The sequence below is a fragment of the Ammospiza caudacuta genome, chromosome 13 (assembly GCF_027887145.1).
Source record: "Ammospiza caudacuta isolate bAmmCau1 chromosome 13, bAmmCau1.pri, whole genome shotgun sequence".
Classification (NCBI taxonomy): Eukaryota; Metazoa; Chordata; class Aves; order Passeriformes; family Passerellidae; genus Ammospiza; species Ammospiza caudacuta.
Window position 1 is genome coordinate 19080898 of NC_080605.1, and position 26535 is coordinate 19107432.

Here is a 26535-nt window from a genome sequence, read left to right on the forward strand (position 1 = left end):
GCAGCTACCAGAACCCTCAGGTTTGCTCTTCCCTGCCTGCATGGTGGCACTGGCACGCCAAGGAGCTGCTGCTGGAACTCTGACGTTGGATAACAAATCCCTCGAGGTGCCCCGAGGAAAAATCCCAGCCTGGTGTGAGATGCAGTTGTTTTGAGGGCTTGAGAGAGAAGATGGCAATATTTTTGCTCTCAAGTTGATATTTTTAATTGATAAAAATGTGCTGGTGTCTTTGTGTGTAAGAATCTGACTGCTTTCAGGGGTTTCTTTCAAAAACTGCTGATTTTCTGGGCGCTGTTTAGGATTCTGGATTCTTGCGTGACAGCAAAAAAAGGGGTTGTGTGTCTAGGGAATGTAAAGAAATAATTTAACCTCCAGTGCTCTTTCTGAGAGCAATTTAACTTACAGAAAACAAGCCCAGATTTGAATTGTGATTCTTCCCTTGCTGGTATGTCTTAGCAAAGCTCTGACCAGTAAGAAAAAAAAAAAAAAAATCTGGCGTGACAGGCTTTAAATATTATTTTATTTCAGCTTTTGAACTATTTCAGTTCTCATGAATGTAGTAATGAGAGAAGTGCTAATTATTCCTTCATGAACTTATGGCTCTGGGGTGTCTCAGGGATCAGGTCAGGGCAGATGGAGAGGTTCTGTCACCACTGTGAGAGTCAGAGCTCAGCTACTCACAGCTCAGCTACTCACAGCTTCCTCCTCCTTCCTGGTAACTCCACACAGGAGGACACAGCACAGGCACGGGGTTGTTGGTGCTACACACAATTTTTAGTTCCTCCTGGAACCTGGAGTAGCTTTGGGAAAAAATATAACTTTGTTTTATGATGGGTTTGGTGACAGAACACGAGGGGAAGGTGAGATGGAGACTTGCTGGTTCTTTTGATGCTCCAGGACTGACAAAGATGATTGAATGAGAAGAGGGAACCTTGTATTTAAGATAAGGATGAATAAGTCACAATTAATTAGCCAGAAGTTCTGCATGGATAATTGAAACACTGAGTCAAGCATCCACATGATCTACTCAAGGCTTGTCCACACTTCAAATGTGTTTCTGCTTGACCTAGTCCATGCTTCAGCTTTTTACATCAGCAAATCTTTTTAGAAATGTCCAGAAAATTTAGGAATTCCCCCTTTTCAATGGAATTTGAAGTCAGGTTTGCATTAACCCATTTTTGGAATTAAATAGCCGCTGTTTGCCCATGTTACCTGTGTAAACTCTTCCACCTGCAGAACCATTCCTGCCCTTCTGCTCTCAGGTTCCCTTTGCCCACTCCCAGTGCCTGCTGCTGGCCTGGGACATTTAGGGCTCAGAAAGTTAAAAAAATATCACCAAGGTTGATAATTGTACAGACTCTGATGGTGACCTAGAGCTGGCTGGTTCTCTGCTGAAAACTTAAATATCCTGGTTTTAATCTGAGCCAACTGACCCTCCCTGAGATCCAGCCAGGGCTTGCAAATACTTCATGTAGGCAAAGCCCTTACTGGACCTAGAAACTGTTGGGATAAAGGTTCTGCATCTCTGGAGAAAAGGTCCTGGGAGCTCCTGAAGCTCTTGACACCAGGATGAAGCTCTACAAGGACAGCACCAAACCTCCTGAAGGGCTACAGCATTCCCTGTGTCTCTGAAAAGGGGGTGTGAGGGTCCTGAGGGCTTCAACTCCCCAAAAGTCACCTTCAGAAGCCGTGTGTACACATCTCCTGGCACTGTCACATGAGCACGGATCCCATGACCTTGTGAAGTCCCACGGAGTCCCCAGCACTTTGCATTTGCAGCAGGATAGGAGCAATTACAGCAGCACCCGGAGCCAGATACCCTGGGAGTGGTTTATCCAGCTCCTGGGCTGCTGGCAGACAATCCTTTATTTCCACAGCCAGGCACCTCGCTTGGTTTTGATAAATCCACATGCTGTCGGGAACATCGCTCCATGAATTTTAAGAATGTGCATATGCAGAAAGAAAAATACAACACTGGTTATTTTTTTTTAATTTGGAAAAGCAACTTGTTGATTTGGAGGGATAATTCACAGCCACTGGCATAAAGAATGTAGGAAAATACAACTGATTTGTGCAATGAAAGCAGTAATGAAATAACAGGCAAAAATTAATAGAACAGAACCGAGGTGGAAACTTTGAGGCAGGTAAGTTTCATCAAAAAAACCTCCTTAGATTATTAGGAAATTTCATGGTAAAATGTTAACAGACTTTATAATTATACTAAGATGGGATAAAATCGAACGTGTTTAAAATGTTGCTGAATGAGACAGTGACATCCTTTCTTAGTTTTCACCCTCAGCTCTGGGTTTTAGCAGTTTTGGTATTTGAATTTCTGCTTTCCAGGCTGAGGACACTGTGCTCATTTGTATTTTGGAACAGTCAGTTTACTTAGGCAGCATTGTGGGCAGAAGGGAATTTTGCCTTCAACCAGACGAGCCACGTAAGGGTTTTCACTCCATTATTTACCTTGTAAATTAGACTCCCGAGGGGAGAGGGGCTTTCAGACGTTTGAAATGCTGTATGCAAAAAGCCTGAACATTTGTCTCCCTTTTTTGTTTCTCCCCTTTAATATTAACCAGCCATTTTCACTGCTGGTTCTCTGCCTCAGGACAGCACAGCAACACCGGGGAGAGACAAAAGCGAGGGAGCGGCAGCTGGGTGTGTCAGCTGGAAGGGTGAAGGCTGATAGAGAAAATCATTTACTGTCATTAGCACACGGGAAGTGTTGCTCTTCACAAAACAGGAGGGACGTGTCCTTGTCCTGGAGACGGGGAGGAATCTTCTCCCCACTTTCCCAAAGACACAGACTTCTTGTGTGCTCTTCCTTTTATTCTATTCAATTTTCTCACTGATATAAAGTTGTTCCATCACTTGCTCTGGATCCAGAGGCGAATTAGACTTTTGCAGGACTTGGTAGTTTGTTTCAGGGAAAAAAATATGGAGTAAATTAGCGATTAATTTGATGGATTCTTGCCTGGGGGTTTCAGTATTGTTATGACTCAGTCCTCTCAAAATCATGAGATTGGCTTAGTCATTCCTATTTTTTTCCGAGATAAAGCCCCGAACCCTTTCCCACCCTGGTTATTTGGGACAGAGGTGGGACAGCTTCACTCTGGCATCACCTGGGCACACAGCCTTACCTGTCACCTACCAGAATGACAAATAAGGACATTTGTGCGTGTGCCCTTTTACAGATGAAAACTGGACATTAGGAGGAATTTTTTCACAGAAAGGGTGATTAAACATTGGAACGGGCTGTCCAGGGAGGTGGTGGAATCACCATCCCTGGAGGTGTCCAAGGAATTCCTGGATGTGGCACTCAGTGCTCTGGGCTGGCTGATCAGGTAGGGATTGGCCACAGGTTGGACTCAATGGATGGTCTTGGAAGGTTTTTTCCAATTTAATCAAGGAATCACAGAATTATTTGGGCTCAAAAGGATCTCTGGAGATCACCCAGCCCAACGACATTGCCGAGGTAGGGACGTGTGGAGCAGGAATGTGGCCAGGTGGGGTCGGAATGGCTCCCCTAGAAGAGACTCCACACCCTCCCTGGGCAGCTATTCCAGAGCTCAGCCACCCTTACACGGACAGAAATTCCTTCTCACACTGAGCTGAAACTTCTCGTGGTTTAGTTTATGGCCACCGCTGCTTGTCCTGTTGTTGAGCACCACAGAAAAAGGTCTGGCACTGGGCTGGCACAGGGTGCCCAGAGCAGCTGGGGCTGCCCTTGGATCCCTGGCAATGTCCCAGGCATGGAGCTGGCTGGGACAGTAGAAGGCGTCCCTGATCATGGCAGGGTGGAACTGGATGATCTTTAAGCTCCATCCATGATTCTTTCAGAACCCACCCTGGCGATATTTTACATGCATTAACCAGATCCCCTCTCAGCCTCCTCTCCCCTATGCTAAACCCTCTCCGCTCCCTCAGCCTCCCACAGGCGGGATGCCCGCCGGGCCGTTCCAGGGAAGCTCTCGGGGCTCCTCGCCCCCCTCAGGGAGGCGGAGCCGCCTCCCGCCCTTTTCCCTGGGCGCCCTCAGCTCCCGCCCCGTGCGCGCGCAGCGGGCGGGCGGGGACCGCGCATGCGCGTTGCGGCGCGCGCCCGCCCGCCCGGCCCGGCTGGTGCGTGCGAGGGAGAAGATGGCGGCGGCGGGGGCGGCGGCGTGAGGGGCCGGGACCGCCGAGCTCCCCGGGGACGCGGGGCGCCATGGCCCTGCACGGCGCGCAGGTACCGGCCGGGACCCCGGGCACCACTGCGGCACCGCGCCAGGACCCCGCCGGGCTCCCGGCGGCGGGCGGGCCGCGGGATGGGGGGGGAGCGTGGTGGCCGGGAGTAGGCCCAGGGTGATTGTGCACGTTCATTGAATGTGCTGAGGGCGGTGGGGCGGCCTCGCTGCCCGCGGGGACGGCGGATCCGGCGCTCCCGGGGCGGAATTCCCATCCCGGAGGGGTCCGGAGCGCGGGGGGTCGGCCCCACGCCGGTGTCGGTGTCCCCACGCCGGGGCCCGGGGCGGGAGGAGCCGGTGCTGAGCCCCCGGCCGAGCGTGCCTCGGACAGAGCCCATCGCTCCGGCCGCTCTTTTGAAATTTTTTTTGGACGGGGAGGAGAGGCAGAAACGATTCTATAACGAGAAGGGAATAAGGAGATTTGTAAACTAATCCTCCCCCCTCCCCCCCGCCCAAACACTCGCTAAAGCCCGGCGCATCGGGGTGCAAAGGGCTGAGTGTTGCAAGATCGCCGTGCCCGGGGATGCGTGTGCGGATTCCCCGGATCCCACTGGCTGAACCAGCCCCGGAGATTTGTGCACCGAGTGGAAAAAAAACTGCAGTCGTGGTGGTTTTGCGCTGGAAGTTTACAGCTCGGTTCCTGGGCTAATCCGGTGTGTGCTTAGAGCGAATGATTGAATGGGTTCGCTTCGCTGTTTCTTTCCCTTAAGGTTTTTCTCCCAAAGAGTTTGAAAGCAGGAGTGTCAGGAGAAGCGTGTGGAACTCTGGAGTGTTTTATTTGTAAGACTTAGAGCAGCTTTGTTGTTTAGAGAATAATAAAGTTTAGAAAAGTGTGGTAGCGTTAAAAGTAATTTTGTTAAGGATCTGTGTCTTCTGTCATAGAAAGCACGTTTCATACAAAGTCATTTTGGACAGGATGATGCTTTACTATAAGTTCTATAGATTTTGTCTTTTTTTCTTCTCAATGAACTTAAGTTACACATCAAATGAAGACGTGCACTAGTGGCACTGTTATTTCCATTTTTAAAGTTCGTAATTGGTGAAAACTATACCGACATTTCTTGTCCAGCTTGATTTATTTATGTCTGAGAGACAAACGTGAGAGCTTTTGTTAATGTGGGTGTTCCTAAGGCAGCTGCGGTGTCTGGAGTTTGTTTCAAATTTACGACTCATTTAAAAATTTTGTGTCCTTCAAGTTTTATTTCAAAGTGAAGGAAACTGACTCACTGACCTTTTTTTTTATTGTCCCACTGAATGATTTTTGGAATGCAGATACATCAGAAGGATTCAGCGTCCAGCTCAAGCCTTGTTTCACTGCCTGCTTTCTCCCCCCTCAGCCGTACATGTGGTCAGTTTAACGAGTTTGGTGTTTAAAATGCGACTTTTTAAATGATTTAGAGGAGTTAAGGATTTGGTTTGGTCTGTACATAATTGTGTTGGTGTACTTTAAAACAAAAAAATAAGTTATGCTGATGATTTAGTTTATGGTGAAGTGTTCCATTGCTGAAATTAAAACTGGGCTGTAAATTCATCTTTAGTAGCAATTTGAGCACAGACTACTTTAAATCATCCCCCTCTGTAGGTAAAGGTGGATTTTAGGTCTTGTGAAGTTGCTGCTGAAGTTGTAATATATTATTTGTATTAGATAGTTTGCATATAATGTGGAACATATATATTTTGGAAGCACATTTATAAAATATTGTTTAGCTAATGCTTTGTTCATGTTACTAAACACAACCTGTTTCTGGGTTTTTTTCAAATGTAACCAGTTTATTGAGATGCTGTGTGGGATTTATGTGAGCACATCTTCCAGAGCAGTGCTGAGATGCCGAATTAAAGTAACAATGTCTTGGAGCCTGTGGGATGAAATCCTGAAGATCAGCTCAGGGATGCAGTTTTACATGTGTAAGGTGTTTCCTTTTTGGTTTAGGATGATAGTGTTGCAGATCAGCAGAAAAAATAAGAAAGTTTTGATAAAAGTTGCCTGTTCTGAGTAGAAGATAAATAAGATTATTGAGTTATTATGTTCATGTCATGATGCAGAAGTAGACAGAAGTGTGTTCTTCTTCCATATCTCCAATTTGGCTGTACCATCACTGAGGCATTTTTTGTCACACAGGGGAAAAAACATCTTCAGGAAAATGCTGCTGCTCCTCCAGCCAAAACGCAGAGTCAGATTTCTGCCATGGGTGGATTCATGGAATAGTGGGCAGAAATATTTCATCAGTCAGTTTGCACATGGTGACAAATGACTCCTGAAACCCCATCATATCCAATATTCCCATCGATTTTGGGTGCCAGCTCAGCCCAGCCAGCACAGAGGTGTTTGGTAGCGCAGTTCAGCTCTTGCTGCTGTTTGTACCTCTGTGTTCCATGTCACAATTTCATAACCATCTCGTGAGAGGTTTCAGGGTTGTGTGGGTCTGCTGGGTGTGTGCTGACTGCATTCACAATCTGTCCTCTTTCTGAGGTGAGCTACAAGTGAACCTGCTCTATTGCTCCATGACACTAAAGATGTTAAGCTGATCTAGTTAAACCCACTTGTCATCAAGGGCATCTAAAAATCTCTTAAAAAAAAAATAAAGACAGCTTAAAAACTATTTCCCTGTTTGGAAAGACTAAAACTCTGTAGGAACTGTATAAACGGTTGTTTTAGCCACTTTTTCTATTGTTTTTCATAGAAAGAATTAATACAGAGGCATCATTTGTAAATCCTGTGAAAACAAGTTAGCAGAAGAAAGGATACCATAGCAGAATGAATCATTTATGCTTGTTTTGTTCTTCCTCCATTACTGTGGTGTCAGATGAACTCGGTGCCATTTTAAACGTACCACGTTGGCCCCAAACCCAGCTGAAGTGAAAACCAGGCAGGTTTGAGCTGAGAAAAAAAAGCTGAACAAGCTCCTAAGCTGCTCATCCTCACCCAGGTTGTGTCTGGCCTGGCAACCAGAAGAACTGGAACTCGAACATGGCATGCAACCTGACTCCTGCAACACTGCACTGCAAACTGCCTCTTTTATGGCCTGCTCCCTGCCAGGCTGCAGCTTGATGTTTCCTTAAGCCAGGACTCTTTCTAGAAGACAAGAAAAAAAAAAAAAAGGCAGCAGCCTGCAGGCATTTGTGCTGTGCTGCCTTTGCAGTGTCTTGCCTGATGTTTGTGGTGATTAGGAAATCGATGTCTCAAAAATAATGTCCAAAAAATGGTTGTTATGCAGCTGGATGAGTTTCTTGTGCACATATGTGTAATGTTGGAGTGTCCTCGTGGGCAGAAAGAAACGTTTGGGGATGGGGCAGTTGGATTCTGTCAGGGTTGTGAAATTCACTGAAGACGTGGGGGACACCCTGAGCACAAAATAAAAGGTGGTGTGGGAAAGGGCTGCTGGGGGTGGGATTGGGGGGAGGTGTGTGAGTGCCCCATCTCGCTGCTGCTGCTCAGTTGTGTCTGTGTTTAAAGGGCTGAAGAAGCTGCATTTGTCTCTCCCCACTTCTTTTTCATTGCTCAGAAGGGTCTGGGCTCATCTTTTGCCCGTGGAGTGAGCAGTTGTTCCTTCTTGGGAATTCTGTGATCTTGGGAATTCAGGCTGCAGCTGGAGCTGGGAGCTTGGGTAGCCAGAAGGGATCATTTGCCTTTCTAAAATGTGAATGGTGAATCCACACTGAGTGAAGTGGGTGAATGTGGGCTGGTTGACTTAAAAAAAGGAAGTCTGGGAAAACTGACATAGAACTTAAATTTGGAACTATATGGCAGCATGCAAATAGGCTGAAACCCACAGGTTTTGTGAATCACTGCTATTTATTCTGTGCATTCTAGACTATAGCACTGATCTGGAGCCTTCTCAGAATGCATCCAGCCATTTACCTATTAATAAATCCAGTTTCTGTAGGCAGTTGCTCAGACGTACTGGTCTTTGCATTGGTGGAGCTGTTAAAATCCTTGGGAAGTGAAGTGGGGTTTTGTTTGTAGGTGAACTGAGCAGTCTCATTTCACACAACATGCTGTGTCCTACAAAACTGCCAGATCTGTTAGAATAGAACTTGCTGGCCTTGGGCCATTGGATTACAGTCATTTGTCACTCTAATGCCATTTCAGCAATGTAGATGTTCATTTCCAAAGAATTAAACGTGCTGGAACTGCGGTTTTGCTTTTTGATGGAAGTGTTTTATGTGTGATCATTAAACACACAACTGGGGATTAGGGAACAAAGGGTTGTGCTTTGTGGTGAAAAAGTGTGTGTGTGTACATGTGTGTGTTTGTATATTCAGACATTCCATAAGAGAATAGTCTGAGATTTTAAAATTGGGGTTCTGAACCCTGTTTTTGTTTGATGAAATTGTGCCATAGGTATTTAAGACTGTGTTTTAAGTATTTCCAATAATGGGGCTGTGTTGGTTATTTTTGAAACACTTTGAAGGATTCTGTTTTGTTAATGCTCATGTTAATATATTCATTAGTGCTTTAATAGAGTAAAGCTTTGAAGTACATTAGTCTTTTCATTTTGCATTTGACTCTCTAATACCTAATTTATTTCCAGATATTCCTGATATTTTAAATATGTTTAAGAACTTTTCCTCCTTTTTTGACAGCATACAATCTATTGATCTTCAGTGTGTGCTACAAGCTCTGTTTTTCTTCACCTGTAGTTAGGCAGGAGGAAGATTAAATCACAGTAACCCTAACAAAGTGTTTGTGCAGGGCTTCTTTGAATCATACACCTTGTGGGAAAAAATCTGTTCTTCAAATCAAGAAAAGCTTGTTGAGATTCTGTGGTAGCCACCAGTGTCAGTGCTGTAGGAAAGAAATGTGCAGGAGCACTTGGGGGAATTTGCTGTTGGTAGCATTGTGTGTGAATTCAGATCTTGGATGGGAGCTTTAAGGGAAGCACTCTGTGTTGTTTGCATTGGAGTTATGGTAGGAAAAAAAGGAATATAGATGGGCTGCCATCGAGGGTAATGGTAACAAACTGGAAAACCACTTAAGGGATCTGAAATTATTTTACTTTGTTAAAAAAGTAAATACCCCAAGTGGGGCTCAGCTTTGAGGTGGAAGAGAAAAACGCACGATCTGTAAAAGCTGTAAAGAAGAGGATGTCTCTAAAGGTTGTGTGAAAAGATGCATTTTAAAAAAACATGCAGGAAAGTAGGTTTTCTTCAAAGAACTCTGTGTATGAAAGACTTCTTATTTTGTTTGAACTCCACTGAGCAGACCAGCAGAAATAGCTGAGGTATTCCCCCAGTGCACTGGGCATGTTTTTTTATACAACATTAGAACCCTCTTTAGTGATTTACAGATTTCCTGCCTCATTTTTCCCCATGAATGTTGCAGGCTGGCAGTGGATTTGCCACTGTAACTCAAAATACAAAAGTGGTGTATCATTCATACAGAGTAGTGAAGGCTTCTGCTCTGAAAATGTTTTGTCTTGCTGGAGTGGGATGTCTTTGTAGGTACTGTAGCAACCTGTTAAAACAGGTAAAATACTGATAATGCCTTGAATTCTTGATGCAAGCTTTAGGCTGGATGGAGAGGGAAGTGGGAAAGGTTCAGTTAATTTGTTAATGGTAGAGGCAGGCAATTAGATTAGCTGTATTAAAATAATGGATTTGGACCATGTTACTTGGGGAGGGTATTCAGTTCCAAGGGAGGCTGGCACATAGTGTGGGGTGGCCGTGTCATTTTAAATGAGAGTAGATAGGGTAAAAAGGAGAGGGAAGTCAAGCAGAAAGGAAAAGAGTCATTGTCAGCACAGGTAACAGCTGAATTGCAAAAAGAATCAAGTTCACTGGAGCTCCAGTGTACTCAGTCTATCCATTAAATCTTAGGGGTTCTAATAATAGCTAGCTGACCAAAGAAAGTAAGAAATAGCACTCTGGTGTCCTTACAGCATGGAAAACCTCACTTTCTGTTCTGCTGCTGCCTTTGGGATACAAAACCAAAACCACAACTGTTAGAAAATGTCTGTGGAGCGCTGTGTTTAATTGATACAAAGTTGGAAAAAAGTCAGAGACAACTTACTGAGGTAATTTCCACTTGCTTAGGCAGTACTCACTTCTCAGTTAAGGCCTGTGACCATAGACCATTGCCCCTAACAAGAAGTTTGGGCTTCCACGTTTCATCACACAGAGTGAAAACTCTCTAACAGAACTTGAAACAACAAAAATGAAAAAGAGTTTATGCAGTTAGTGTGCTTTCAGAGCAGGCAAGAATGAGATACATAAAATTGTCATCGTGGCATTGCAAGCCACAGAAAATGTAAGTGCAGCAGAGTGAGAGGTGTGAAAGAGGAGCAGTCAGCTTTCAGAGCAGAAGAAATAAAGCTTTGAATTTGTTTCTGTCAACAGGCTCATGGTCTCAGTCTCTTGAACTTCACTGTAGTCCGGACATAGTGCTGAGTTGTGGTGGTCCCTGGGTTGTTGGGGTCAGTGAATTGTGCTGGTCCCTGGGTTGTGCTGGTCACTCTTGTTGCTCAGTGCAGGTGGCAGATGCTGCCGTGGTGTTCCAGGTGTTGCCACAGCTCTGAGTTTCCTGAATTTGAGAGAATAAATGCAGTGGATGTGTGTTACACTTGGCACTAATGATTGTCACATTAAGGCTGATATGATTTTCTGGTTTGATGTGATCACATCCTAGGAATAGAGATGTCCCAAGCTCTGATCAGTGCTGAGCCTGCAGTGCTGTGGGAGGGCAGCTGTGCTCATTTTCCCCCTGGCTTTGTGCTGCTGGCACTGGTGGGTGCCAGGGGCTCTGAGGGTCCCTCCTGCCCAGCTGTGATCCAGTGGGGCTGAGCTGTGCAGTCTGTGTGGCTTCATAATTGATCAAATTTCTCATGGATTTTTTATAGTTAGGAAAGAGATAAACTAAGAGCTGAGGTGGTTTTTAGCTGTTTGGTATGGAAACCAATTTTAAGCATGTGTGCTCTAAATTTATTTCTTTTGTGACAGCTTGAAATAAAAAACCACTTAAAATTAGTGAACAACTGCTTATTGGCAGGTCTGAGTGTCCAGCACATGCAGTGTGTTTGCTGAGTAGCCAGCAGTATTTGATAATGGAGACATCACTAATGTGAAATTTAAATCAGTTTATATGTTCTAGTTCAGTTTCTGTTTTCTGCCTTATTTGCAAAACAACCATTCTGAACAATTGTGTGAGTAATTCATTGCTTTACTGAATGTCATTATGATTTGCAAGATCTCTTAATTAGATTTGGGACCAAAGGAGGCAATGAACAGACCCATGAGAAACATGTTCTTCCAAAAACTGCCTGAATTGGTGTTGTTTGAAAGTGGAAAGTCTCACAGGTTCAGAGTGTGCAGAAGTGTGAGGGTTCTGGGTGTGATTTCATCATCATTTCTCAACCTTGTCTGCACTGTGGGCCTGATGACAATCGGGTGGCACTTCTGTGGGGTCTTCAGACCATGGATGGATGAAGGACAGGAGAGCAGGAGGTGCTGGAGCTGTGCTGAGAGCAGGGACACTGACACAGCTCTGCTGCCTCTGTCCCTGCTCTGAGCAGAGCCGCCTGTGCTCCCGCTGCCGTGGATGTTCCTGTTCTGAGCAGCCAGGGCAGTGGTGACTCAGCTGCTGCTGCATGAGGGTACCCAGGGAGCTGGGGGTGTGTTACAGCGACCTGTGTGAGTCGCTGCTGGTGATAGAGACGGTGAATCTTGTATCTTGATCAGAAGGCTTGATTTATTAATACATGATATAATACATTATAATTATACTAAATAGAATATAGAGAGAGGTTTGCAGAGCTGCTAGCTAAGCTAAGAAAAGATAGAAAAGAATCCACAACAAAGTTGTGGCTAAGGACTCAGTCCCCTGGCTTGAACTGGTGATTGGCTCTTAATTATAAACATAGAAAATGAGCCAATCAAGGTGAATCCTATTGCATTCCACAGCAGCTGATAATAATTGTTTACCTTCTCTTCTGAGGCCTCTGGCCTCCCGAAGACGCAGAAATCTGAAAGAAAGGATTTCTGTGGAGAAATGTCTGCGACAGGGGTGTGCTCTGCTCTGAGCATCGGGCCTTTATCAGTTTGTCAGCATATTCTGGTTTAACTGCTTTTTTACATCCAGAAAGCAAAAGAATTTCAGTGTCTTCGAGACTAAATGTGTTGGGAAATAGCTGGAGTGTTGTTTTGTGCATTGTGTTCGTTCATATGTGCAGAATAATTCTGAATGCTGACAGAAGATGTTGTACAAGGAAAGACATAAAGTAGCAGCATTGTCAGTGCTGGTCCTTTGAAATGAGCTACTTTGACCATTTAAGACTTGTTTTTTTCTTGCAGTATACCTACTGCCATACTCATACCCAATTTTTAATGCTGTCACTTAAAAATATGAATTTTTAGTGTATTTACTGCTTGGGGTTTGGTGGCAGCAGTGTATTAATCTGTGCATTTCTTTTAACAGCTATGTTGCATCTACATAAAATTGTTTTGCAGATACTTAAGCTCTAAAACTGTCTGGGGAGGCGGTGGCATATGTGTGGTGTCCCAATTTTCATTTTAACTTGCAAACCCCTTGAAAATACAAAGTTGCTGTCACAGGCTTTGCCAGCTCCTTGCAGGTTTCCACCTGCCACGTGTTGGGCTGAGAATGTGCTGGGAATCAGAACATGGGCTGGTGTCCTGATGGGACATCCCACATCCATGTGTGTCACCTGCTGGAGTCCTGGAGGGGCTGCAGTTCCTGCAGAAAACACGGCAAGAACCTCTGCAGAACTGGTACTGAAACCTCAGCTGATAAAGAACATGAACTATTGGAGCCTTTATTCTGTGGTGGTGGTTGTGTTTCATTTCTGTGATCCCCATGAGTCATTTACCAGCCATTGTGTTTTTCACGTATTCTCTGGTTTATTTTTGGCTGTTTCTCTATGAGATAACCCATTGTTGGCAGGTCACAACCCACAGAGGGGAAAGTCTCATTCCTCCTTGTTCCTGGCCATTTGTATATTCTGCTTGACACTGGTTCCTCAGTTCCTTAACACTCCTTCCACCAGTGGAAAAAATAAATAAAAAATCATCATTTTTGGATCACTTTTCCTCAGTTTGACAGTAATCACCTTGTTGATCATTCAGCCTGTGGAGAAGAGATAAGATTGTCAATTCAGCAAAATGTTCGAAGCATTCAGCTTTCCAAAAATTTAGGGTTGAGAAGTGAAGTTAGGCCATCAAAAGAGGCACATGAGTCCTGGGCAGGTGGGCTTAGCTGCTTTCCAAAAGTGCTAATCTGTGTTCCTTGTCACGATGGAGTCCTCATAGGTAATTTTTGCCTCACCTAATCTTAGCCACCCTAAATCCTTCCCTGAGTAATTGCTTGTGAAAAGCATTGTGTGGCTGACTCGTTTGCTGAGGTGCTGTTACAGAGATTTTAGTTTTCCACGGTGTTTAGCTGCAGTAATTCAGAGGCTGTACATTCTTTTCCCACTTTCCTTTATATTCCACTGTATTTTCCAGCTTGCTAGACAAATAGGAACAGCAGTCTCCCACTGCCCAGGGTGGAATGGTTCTCTTGGATGGGTCTGTGTGGATACTTTGAGGGATTTGTCCTCTGTGAAGATGAGATTAGTGGAAATAAGCATACACAAACTAGTGGGAATCTAATGAAGATACAAGCAGTCTGAATTTTGCAGCTTTGCTTTTGATTGCTGTGTTTTAAAAGCATAATTTTGAGTGTAATTTCCATATTTAAAATAATAAAGTGCCATCCTGAATAGTGGCTGCTGTATGTGCAAGGGTGGCACCTTCACCTGCATGGAGAGGGCACATGGAGCAGCTCACAGGAGAGGCAGTGTGAGATATAAACTGCTGGAACTGAGTTAGAGATTCCTCACAGCAGTAGAAGGATTTCCTGACTCCACAATCTTGGGTGATAATTCAGCTTTTGGAAAGGAGAGTGGTCTGGGAGGCACAGAACCCATTCTCAATTTCTTTTTTTCTCCTTTGCTTTCTTTACCAATAACTTCAGATCCTCTGTCAGCTCTTCATCTAACTCTTGTTCCTCATCTTTGGCCTCATCAAGCCAATTGTAATATTTTTGAACTACTAACAACCCATATTTAATCTGTGCCCATATTTAATCTGTTTCATTTCTTAAAACTCAGATTCTTGCACGTTTTACTCCTAGAGCTCTACTTCTGATTTTTTCTTTTTAATAACCTCCTCCAAGTCTGTATCTGTTGGTTTTACTTTTTAAACCATGGATTTGGAGGATAAAAGCAGCCTGTGAGGTAAATTCAGACACAGCAAGAGGAGAAGAAAGGCTTTGCAGTGGCAGGGCAGTGCCAGGCTGCAGTTTGTGAGCTGGAAGCCGTTCCAGGAGAGCCAGGCTGTGTTCCTGCCTGGCCAGGGCAGGAATGTGCTGCCTCCTGGAGCTGCAGGGAAGATGCTGGTGCTGCTTTTCCACCTTGAGGAACTGAGGGAGGCTTGTGGAAAACAATCCTTCAGGATCTTAGCTGCCAAATAAAGATTTTGTAAACTACAGAAAAAGGTGAATTTCTGGAACGTGCCTGGAGCTTGGGTGGACACTGTGAGGTGTTCCAAGGCAATTTGCTATTTAATGTGGCCCAAGCTGTGTTCTGCACATGCAGAACTGATTTTACCATTGTGTTCTAAGAACTTTATCCCACTGAAGGCTGCAGCTCTAATGATTTTAGCTTGGCAGAGAAAAGGAAAACAAGAAAAAAGGGCCAGCACTAAGGGTTTTCTGCTGGGAAGTATTAGATAAAATGACTGAGGGATTGTTTTGCCTGCTCCACCTGTAATAGAGTAGTTAAACTGGCTGTGTTCTTGAGGAACTTCATGTTCCAGCTTCTCTCTCCTCAAAGCTTATCATGCAGTGGTAAATCAGAATAATGCAAGTCTTAATTATTTTTGTTCTTCATTATAGGGAGGGTTTCCAGTTTGCACATAGACTCAATAGCTAGTTCAGTGCAAGAGGAGCCTGCAGAGCTTGAATAAATAAATGTGTGTGCTGAGTTATGAGCAGCCAGCCTGGAGCTGGTGTTTCCAAACTTTTAGAGGCTGTGAGGAGACAGAGCCTTGGCCAGAGGGGTTTTACCAACCACTGTGCTTGAGTGCAGAACTGAGGAAGGACCAGTCTCCCTGTTTGGGAAGGATTTCTGTTTCATTTGATATTTGTGAGGACTGCCAGCAGGGAGAATATGATAGGAAAGTATTTTTGTTTGGCTTGTATTTAGTTTTAACATAGCAAGAAAACAGATAGGAAAATGTTACTATTTCTCATTATCACAGGCAGATGTTCTGTGGGTTTGTAGTGGTGGTGGAAAGGTGTCAGAAATTCCTTCTTTTGCTCTCCACAGAGCCAAGAGTTGATGTAATCACCTCTCACAATTCAGTTCCCTCCCTCTCCCTGTTGCCTGGAATGCACTTTGCAGGTATTGCTGCTGTAGTCCCCAAATGCCTGCACTTCATGTGTGTTCCTGCCCTGGCTGCCAGGGAAGGTGCAGGGAAGGAGTTTTCTCATCAAGAACACAGTGTTGTGCCACAGAATACAAATTAAAAGTAGTTTATAAAATGTGGGTACAGTTCTCCTGTCAGGGGCCATTGCTTTATGATCCTGTACAAGTGCTGCAGTTGCACTGCCCTCCTTATGCTGTGATTATTTACAAAATAAAATTGTCCCTGTTCTGGTGGGCTTTCTCTTTGTTGTTTTGTGGAACAGAAAATACAAGCTGGGGCAAATCTGAAATGAGAAGCAGCAGAGTTTTCTGCTGGTGCAGTCCTGACATGGGAGGATAAGGAGTCTGTGGAACAGCTCACTCAGAAATGCAGTGGTGTCTGTGTGACACGGGTTGGTTTTTATTCTTGCACTCCCTTTTTCTCCCCCCTGCTCACTGCACTGACCATTTTATACAAAACTTCCTTGGGCTGGATGCACTTTGTGGCAGCTGCTGTTTGAAATAGAGGAGTGCCAACAGGCACCTCATTATTTGAAATAGAATGAGGAGCATACATAAACAGAACTTGTTTGGGTGTAAGAAATTGGCTTGTCTTTTGGCAGGATTTTCTGTGGTTGTTCAGTTTGTTGCTTTGATTTGAAGTACGTTATATAATTGATAAAAAAAAAAGTACAACCTGCTTTGCTTTTGTATTCGAGTTACAATATTCAGGATAAACTGCTGAGATCCACAATGTGCTCCCTTAATTACATCAGGCTGGAAGGGGTAATTTGGTCATGAAACTTGTCCTGCCAGTAATGTGACAGTCACAACTGTGCTTCCCTGCTAGCCAGAGATCGCCTTTCCTCTGACCAGAAAATGACTTTTTGAGGATGAGAATTCTTTTTTTTTAAATGAAGGAATAAAGTCTGTCAGATTAATTGATGTGAAACATGTAGAAAATATGTAACTTTCTTCAGCTGTAATTCTATAAAAACATCCAAAAAACTCCTGAATTGGGAAGGAAAAAAAGGAAAGGTTTGATCATCACTATATTTTTGAGCCTTTGAAAGCTTAAATGGTGGGCAGGAGGAGTTGCACTGACTCATGGGCTTAGGTGACCTACATTTACCTAGCTCTGATCTCCAGGCACTGGAGATGTGTTCATGTTCTAGTTTGGAGCTGCAGGCTAATGATGAAGGACTGGCAGCTTCTCTGAGAGTTTGCTTGTCATTTGTTACATTTTCAGCTGTTAAAAGTTTTTATATGCAACTGCTCCACCTTCAAGTGTGGCTTCATTTGCATGTGTTTGTGTTTAGAAAAGTCAACTTTATTTTTTGGTAAAGAGATATTTTGACATATGCTTTGCCTGAAATGCTATTTAGGCTGTGGTACAGCTGTGAATTCATGGCCAGTGGTTTTCATAGCTCCTGGTTATGGGATGCTGGGTGCAAATTCAAAATGTATAAAAATCCCAAACAGCAAACCTGTTTCTCAGTTTCACAATTTTGTCTGTGCTTTTTAAACATTTCAGTAAAAAGTTTCTTGAGATTTGTTAGTTTGTAGAACCTTGTGTCCAGTTAAGTAATCATCTGAATTTCAGCTCAGAGGAAAGGACAACCTGTGGGAAGGCTGCTTTTTCCTACTTTTTCCATAAAATTGAGAAATTGGGAGAGAAGTAAAGGGTGAGGAAGCAATGCCTTGTTTGCTGCAGGATGAGTAATGGGAGAGTGTTTTCTCTGCTAATAAACCCAAGTGCAGTCATATCCATGTGCCTTTTTTTCCTTGCCAGAAATCACACTTCTGGCTGAATGCTTCCTTTTCCTGCTCTGCTGCAGCCTTTCCCAGAGCTGGGAGAGTAAATCCACTTTGCAGGAGTAACTTGGTGGCCAAGATTATATATATAATATATATCTAAGTATAGCTGAGGGTATACAGCAGCTATTTCATCATTTCACTTCAAATGTGAACTAGTTTGACTTGTTTGGCCTTCTGCTGAGACATTCAGTGGTGGCAAGGAATAATCCAGCTGTAAAAGCTGTATTTTTAACTCCTTTATGGAAAAGCACTTGAAGTGGGAGTATTTGCAGCTTAAACTGATTTGACTGAAGATCTGAAGCTGTTGGCTGGTAGATGAAAGCCACGTTAATGCTTTGTGAAAGCCAAAGTTGACACTTCATTTTCCTGTAGCTTTTTGCAGCCCAGGTGATCCCAGGATGATGATGCAGCAGCAGTGCTATTTCTACCCATTTTTCTAGGACAGGCAGCTGTGGAGCACAGACTCAGCCTCCTTTTGTTCCTGCAGGACAGCCGGTGCTGCTGGGCAGGAACAGCAGTGCAGATTTCATGCCAGGCACTGGTAACATTTGCATTCCTTTCTCAAGTGCTTGGGGGACCACAGCACAAACCAGTCAGCATGGGCAGAGCTTGCAGGTCAGGTATTTTAACCCTTTGGGGTCTTTTCCCCCCTCCTTGGAATTAGTTTGGCTGCTGCTGCTTTTATCTGCATAGTTAAATGTTGCCTATGATCAGAGTTATTACACAAATATAGAAATACTTTTACTTTCATTCCTTAGTGATAGAGAACAAATCTTCCTGGATAGATTTGTTTGGTTAATGCATTTTATGTAATTTGTGTTAAAATCTAGCTGCAGCTAATATCTTGAAGATGTGAAGGGGATGTTACTGATGAAATGATCTGTTCCAAGTGCTGCAGAATCTCCTGGAGTGCAGCTGGATGTTCCACTGCTGTAATCACATTGGGGAGATTAGGTTAGAAACTGATTCCAGTTTTGTTGTGGCTGGAAACACCAGGGGCTGACAATCAGCAGGATTTGGGATTTGCTCTAAGGAAGGTGTTTAACATGAGTATTTTTCTGAAGAGAATTAATGTTGGGAGGCAGGGATTCAATACAGGGAACTTGATTCCTTGCAGCATGTCAGACTGAACATGGAAATTGCTGCCAGAGGCTCAGGAGTGAGCTGGAAACTCCAGCTTTAATAGTCTCATCCACTCAATGTTCCTAACTTGTATTATAGAAAAAATATATTTCAAAAATGCTACACTTTTAAGGATATTCTCATCTACAGAGTATTTGTATAATATTCTAGTCTTAAAATTTTAACTTTGAGTATTCTAGTCTTAAAATTTTAACTTGGAGTATTCTAGTCTTAAAATTTGAACTTGGGGAAGAGAGTCAAGATGCAGCTCTTCTTTTATTCTCTTTTCAGTCACACAGGAAGCATTTCAGAGCTGCAGTTGTAACTGATTCCTTGGTTATTTTTAAGAATTTAGTTGTGTGGGTTTTTTAATAGTCCCAAGAGTATGACAATATTTTGCATTCAATGCCCAAACTTTATTGCAAAATCTTGATAGGTGCAAATAAGGCAAAGAAATGAAATATGAAGTACTAGAACACCCATTCACCAGCAGCTTCATGAGAAAAGATGTCATTTTAGAATTGCATAAAGTATGTTTAATTTTGCAGTTTTTTCTTTAATTAGTGTGCTGGTTGTTGTCAGTGCATCTGAAGGGAAAGATTTTTGTATATCCTGTCTAAAATGATCTCATTTTCAGGTTTATTCAGGCATTGCTAGTTTTATTTTCATCCTTGCTCTCATACATGTGACATCTGCAAGAAGACATTCACATTTGAAAATTCCCAGAAGTTCAGAACTTGTGTGATTGGTTATGGAACCTCAGTATGGAAGATACTGGATGGAAAATATAGAAATACTTGGTTGTGCAGTGTAAGCAAAGCATTTCATTAAGTTGGTGCATGTTTGCTCACATGAGTTAAATCATGGGAGTTTAGTGTGGTTTTTAACACTGTAAATGATCAGGTTGTGTAAGTTTTCTCGGCTGTTCAGGTGGCCTGGAAAGGCCCAGGGATGGCCTTGAAGAGCCGGCGCTTCAAAGGACGAGAAGAGACTTCTGATCTTGTCTCGGTCTCGGTGTTTATTAATTGTTTATCTAAAAGATTTTCTTTCAGCCCGACAGAGGTCTGCACAGCAGCCAGCCATGAGCACACTGCGAGCCCCCGGGCGGTCACTTATCTTTATACCCGAAGTTACGTGTACAATATTTATCATTTTTCCCCAATACCTTTTACCCTTATTAACCGGTGCACTTCTAGTAATAACCAATCCCAAAGTGCCACCATCACCACAGAAGATGGAGGCCAAGAAGAAGAAGAAGAAGGACAGGACACGCCCCAATTCCTCCATCTTACTTCTTTAGACCCCCCTGTACCAAAATCCTAAACTCTGTGTCTTACACTCTAATTAACTTATCCCTTCACCATTCACCCAGTGAAATCCTCCCATCCTCACACAGGTGTCGTCTCCTGTGTCGGATCAAAGTGCAGCCGCCAGACACTTCTGGCAACGTTCCAGGACTCCCGAGCCCCCCAAGGGTGGTCTCGGCCACTCTGCACCTCAGCCCTGAGGTGCTGAGATCCCACAAGGTTGGGTTACTGCTGAGAATGGAATGGATCCATCAGAGTGTTTGGGTTTGGGGGTGTTCATCCATCCCAGAGGAGGAGTTTGGTGGCCTTGGTGAGGAATTGGAGAGGCAGCAGAGGCAGAGCTGCCCTGTGTCTCATCCCCTCTCTGCAGGGATTCGCAGAGCCCCGTTGTTCCCACCCAGCCCTGCCTCCCCCCACAGGAGGTTTCATTGCCCTGCTGCTTTTTATACAGTTGCCAGTGCAAGGTCACTGGGGCGTGTTTGCTGCTGTTCTGATCTGCTTTGAACCTGTGACAGACATGAACCTCCCTGGGCTGGGGTGTCCTCAGGGACCTTGGGCACCCTCAGTGCAGGGTCAGTGGAATTCCTGCTCCAAACCCACCAGAGATGCCTTCCCAGCAGCCAGGACAGACAGACAGCTCTGGGAGAGGCTGTGGAGAGGGTTTGACAGGAGAGGGAGGGCAGATGGGACTGAATTAAGCCTCTTAGGGATTAGGTATCTGTAAAAGTAAGTCTGGGGATATCATTACAGTTGGAAATTTTCAGAACTTTCTCCCGATGTTCTCTCTAGATTTTCATCCACATTCAGTCTTGGTGTGAGACTGGATCTCTGAGCTTTATCCATGTGAGTGAGCACCGACACCATTGACTGCTGTGTAATGGGATTTTCAAGCAGCTACATTTTTTAATGAGGCTATAAATCAAAATCAGTTTTTGAAGAAATACATATACATATACATATACATATACATATACATATACATATACATATACATATTTTGTCTGAAAATTTGTGCAGAGGTATTAATGAAACCTCAGGATTTCACAGGTAATATTCATTAATATTTTGGGTTTGTGTGTTGCCAGATTTGTGTTACTGTTGGGAATTTGTTGCTGCTGGGCCAGGTGAGCTCTGTGCTCACGTCAGTGCCCGACCTTCCCTCGGGGCCGTGCAGTTGTTGGTGCAGGTGAGAGGCTGTGGCTGCCTTGGCCCAGCAGTGATGGAGCAGCACAAGCAGCTTATCCCCAGCACTGCACAACCTCTCACCTGCTCCAGGGCTGACCCTGAGCTGGCTGTGTCTGACTCCCACTGGCCTGGAGCTTCTGCAGTCTGTCTGTTATCCCTGTTGGAACCCTGAGGTGCTGTGACACGCAGGACCAGACTGGGACAGCGTGGGGCATTAAAGGCATCAGTCTGATGCACTTGTAATGGCTGTGTGTTTCTTACACACTTGAAAATACTAAAAATTGGAATTGAAATCATCAGAAATGAGTTTGGCCAAGCTTTTAACACATACTGATGTATCTCTGGCATGTGTTAAAGTGTTATTTATAGAGTGGGGGAGAAATTAATGCTGACTGTGAGTAGCTCGTGTAAGTAATTTAATTAAATGTTTAATGTGCCAAGCATTAATTTGTCAGTTTGGAAAGAAGGCAACTTTGAGAATTTTGAGATTAGTTGGAGTAATTTTGAGGGTGCAAACAAGGTAGGAACCCAAAACTCATGCCGATAATAAGGATATTCTTGTAAGGGTGTGCTACTCTTTATTAGATCTTAGTCTGTTCTTGCTTAAAATTTCTTATTACTTGGGCATTTAAGATGATTTAAAACCTTCAAAATTTGAATTAATGGTACAGGGTAAGTTCTGCAGCAATGCTGATGCTGCTTTAGAACTAAACAAGTATTTTCTTACACAGGTAGCTCACAGAGTGCCAGGTACACTGATTCCTTGGGATGGATGGATGGATGGATGGATGGACAGCAGGCAGGGAGTTACAGTATCTTTCAAATTGCTTAAAATACATTTTTTCCCTCTGAATCCTGTCTTTTTCTGCTAGGGGTTGTTATACTTGCCAAGGGATGTGATATCACAGTTCTCTTTCACTCGAGTGCACAGTTGTGTCTCGAAAAGGGTAGAAAATTCTGTCCAGCTTGCAGAAGTTATTTCTGGGGAGATGAGGATGACTGCAGGCAGAGGAGGTTGCTTAAACTGGGCAGGTTTAATGTCATCACTCCTTAAGTTTAAGGACTGATATCATCATCATGGCCTTAAGTTTATTTTGAAACATCATTTCTCTCAGTTGTCATGCAGGGATCTTACAGCTGGTGACTTAATGCTGGTGTAAATATGCATTGGTAAATAAAAACAAATCAGATCAAATTCTGTTCATTTCAAGGCTGAGTGGGATGGGGATTTTTAAGCTTTAGTCTGGCTAGGATGAGATGTTGGTAAATATTTAAAATCCTATTTTAAATTCCACAGGAAGAGTTGCATAGACACAAATTTCTCTATATGAATACACCATCAAAACAATTAATTAATACAATATTAATGATCACTTTGTTCAATTTTTGTCCTGTGTTTCCTCATTAAAAAAGAAGCTCGGAAAGACATACCAGGCCTGTGATACTTTGCTTAAAATGCTGGTTAATGAAATGACTGTATCATATTATTAGATGGAGAAATTAGGGTTGGATTTATATCACTTTTAATAGACTACACTTGAGATGATTGTGTGAAGCATCAAAAATACCTCATAAAACATAAATTTAGTGATGAGTCAGCAAGTGATTTTCTTCAGTTTGTTTTTGGACTGTGATAAATTCTAGTTCATATGTTCTGAATAAAAATGCCTTGGTTATACTGAAAGTATAAACCATCCTGGGTGCTGTGCCAGGAGCTGTGCATTGGGTACAATTTAGGGATTTGTTGGGTTTGGGTGTTGGATTCTCCCTTGGTGGGCAGCACTTGGCTGAGGGAGGAGTTTTTGAAGCATTAAATGTTTAACTGTGTTTCACTCTTTGAATCTCAGATGTTCCAGCTTGTTTTGACTGTTTGAGTTGTTTGTAGTCTAAACCAGATTACATTTCTAGTTTTTTTTTTAAACCTGAAGGCCACTGAAATGGGCACACGTCAAAGTGGTGTGTGTATAAATCACTTTTTGTGTAAGAAAAGGGTGGTTTGGAATTGCTGGGGAATTTGGCTTTCAGTTAAGCTGTGAGATTTCTGAATGTGGATGGCTGTGAGTCATGTAAACAGCAAATTCCATTGGAATAAACCACCTCAAGTCTGGAAAAACCCTGGGATTGGGTTGTTGTGTGTGGCAGCAGGCTGCACTTCAGAAGGGATGATTTCCCAGATTTTGGGAATTCTTTTCTGTGGCTCAGCTCCCACTCTGGTTTGTTGTGTCTCAATAGAACCAAGCTAAAGATTTACCACGAGCAAGAGTCAAAACTGCTGAAAAAGCTTTGCTGGTGGGAGGAGAGCAGGGAATGGTCCAGAATGGCCCTGGGAGAGCAGGGAGATAAATAAATGGGAGTGGGGGCTGTGCTGTGCTGGCCAGGCTGACCTGCTGCATGCCAAGAGTGGTTTTCATCCTCTTTGTCTGTTTTGTCACTTTATTCAGCTCCTTGTTTAACTTCTTTCTGTCCTCAGTGTTTTGTGTTACTCAATTACAGCTGGAGTGGAAGTTTATGGAATCTTCCAGGTGCTGTGAAATGCCAGCAGCTCAGGCCTTTTTATTGGCAATCTTTTGTTTTCTGTAAATTAATTTTCTCATTTTAGTGTTAATTTTCTTTGTGGTCTTGTTAGGTACTTTTTTCAGAGTATCTAGATGAAAACTATCTGAAAAGCTGCAGGAAGATAATGTTGGGCAAAGATGTTTTATTTTAGGTCTGTTATGGAGAGTTTCAGGCACAGGAATAACAGAATTGATGATTTTTGTGTGTTTTCCTACACCTGAGCAGTTTCAGTTCTTTGTGCCCTCAGGTGCACTTAGTCACGTGTAACTGCTCATTTAGCACAACTCTGGAGAAATAATTCTTGGTTTTTTCTCATTTGGTGAGGGGTGGGTTTGGAAGGCAAAGCAGCCTTTGCCTGTGGCTTGTATGAACTGATGCAGCTGCACCCAAACATGGTTTTAAACTGGTCACAGGGTGAGGAGCAGTTTGTGATCACCTCCAATAGGAATCTGAAGGAAAATGCTTTGCTCACACTTTCAGAGCCTAAAGTTCCTTGCTAAAGATGTAGGAAGGAGCCAAGAAGGAATTGGGTTGCAAAGTAGAGTTCCTGACTCCCAGCACATGGGTCTTTTTGAATTCTAGTATCCTAATGGATTTTATGATTTTGTTGATTGTATTGAATATAAATAGCTCTTTAACAAACATCCTTCTCTTTTATTTTTAGTATATTTTTGGGGAGTTCAGCCCTGATGAATTTAATCAGTTCTTTGTGACTCCACGATGCTCTGTTGAGGTAAGATCTACTTTAAACTTGTTCTAGAAATAACATTTGAAAGCTCCATCTCTTTGTGTGAATTTGAAATACAGCAATACAAATATTTGTCATGCACTTGGCTTGCTAATTGACAAACTGAAAATTTTGTTCAGTAGTCTTCTTTCCATGTATGTGGATATTAAGTCAATTTTTAGACATAAATTGATTCCACTTTCTGCTTGTCATCTTTCAGAGCTGGACTAGCTGACAGTAGTGGGATGTTGATGAATTTTCCAGCCCTGTACCTCAGTTTTGATGTTTGTTTTTAAGGGGATGCTGAGAACTTTCCCAGCAGAGCTCTTGGTTGTAAGGTGGGCTTCTAAGCCTTGGGAGCCTTTTGAAGCACAAGGATTGTTCATATTTCTGGCCAGGTGGAGCACTGCTGGCCCTCAGAGCTGTGCTCGCAGAGAAGGCTGTGTGTGAGGTCTGGGAAATGCATTAATAATGAACTAATTAGTGACAGAGAGAGGCACAGAGTGGGAACAGTTGTCTTTGTGTGTTGGAGTTCATTACACACAGAGCATTGCAGCCTCTTATTCTCTGCAGTTCTTGGTAGACAATCATGAACCATTTTCCTTTCTAGGGAGGAGTTTTATCCCATTGTCCTCGTCTCCAGACTTGAAAAATAATTTTCCTCTGGGTCCATTTCCATGCATTTCCTCCAGACATTTCCATTCAGACATTTCAGTCATGCTTCCATCCTGCCCTCTCAGCATAAAGGAAACAAACACTCGAGCTGTGGATGGGGAAATCCTTTTGTCACAGTTTACAAACCATTGTTACTGTGACTTACTTTCCTGTAGCTTAATTTTCCAAGGCTAATTAGTGTAATAAACTGCTGAACAAAGGAAGGGCACGAAGGGAACGGGGTGGGGTGAGGAGTGAGGGAAATTCAGAAAGGAAAAAGCAGTTATTTCTGGGGGGAGAGCTGTGTAGCAGAGGAGATCTTTGGGTAATTCCTGTTAGCTGTGGTGACCCTGCTGTTGTCCCACCATAACTGCAGTCACAGCAGTGGGACATTGTCATCCTGTGTAGTGTCACCTGAAGTGCCCCCATCAGCTTTTTCAACACTTACTTAGGGGATGATGAAAATGTCATATCTTGATTTATGCAAAGCTGTTCTCAAAGCATGAACCTGCAGCACCAGCACCAGTTGGGCTTCATTTTCTCAGTGTGCCACTTACTGGTTAGCTTCAATATAAAGAGCTGTTGAACAATGTTCCTTAAGTTTGTCCTTGATCTGGTTCACTTCAATGTTTTAATTACCTGGATGATGAAATAAAAATGATGCTTATTAGTTTTGCACTAATTGGTGTAAAAAATTGGCCTGCAAAAGGCAGGGTGAGACTCAAGAAGGACGAGGCAGAGCTGATAATGCTGCAGTGATGTTTGACACACATCCTGCTGGGGACAGTCCCAATGTGCTGCTGTCCCCCTGAGGTCCCTTAACCTCACACCCAAGGGGGACTGGCAAGGGAGTAGTTAAAGCTAAAGGGAAATACAGGTTGGATATTAGAGAAAAAAATGTTAATGAAAAAGTGATAAAGTTCTGGAATGTTCTGCCTGTGGAGGTGGTGCAGTCCCCATCCCTGGGTGTGTTTAACAAAGCCTGGGTGTGGCACTGGGTGCCAGGGTTTAGTTGAGCTGTTGGGACTGGATTGGACTCAATGATCTTGAAGGTCTCTTCCAACCCAGTGATTCTGTTGTCTAAAATGTCCCTTTTACATGTGACATTTTTGGCACATGTTCTGTGTCATACCTTTAGGCTGGGATGGTTCACAGTTCTGTGGAACAAGGCAGCTTTGCAAGGGTGCTGTTGATTAATCTGATATGTTGGGGACCAAGAAGCTGACTACTTTTTAAAAATCTTCTTATTCTCTGAAGGTCTTTGCTTTGGATAAAAACAAAAATTGCAAGGAGTACCATAAACTTACAGACATTTAAAGTAATTTTTTAGCTCTAAGTAAAATTATATTGAACCTGTGCTCAAAATTAAGATGGAGCTTGACCCATTGATTCTCATTTTTGGCTTGAAAAGATGATATATTAAGATGTATTGAGGTTCATAAATGGGTTTACAGCTTGTGGTTTTTTAAAATACTTTTGCAGTGGGATTTCAGGAATATTTTTCTTGCTGTTTCTGATGCACTGGTGCCAGCAGTGCATTAAAA

At 43.3% G+C, this 26535-nt stretch overlaps 1 protein-coding gene across 1 annotated transcript in view; it reads left to right on the forward strand.

Moving 5' to 3' along the window:
* The first annotated feature begins 4117 nt into the window (after positions 1-4117).
* USP10 (ubiquitin specific peptidase 10) overlaps positions 4118-26535 on the forward strand; it is a 51427-nt gene continuing 29009 nt past the window's right edge. Inside the window, exons 1-2 of the mRNA XM_058813367.1 lie at positions 4118-4225; positions 24275-24343. Of these exons, the coding sequence (XP_058669350.1) occupies positions 4205-4225; positions 24275-24343 (90 nt within the window). The 5' untranslated portion in view covers positions 4118-4204. The remainder of the gene's footprint in view (positions 4226-24274; positions 24344-26535) is intronic.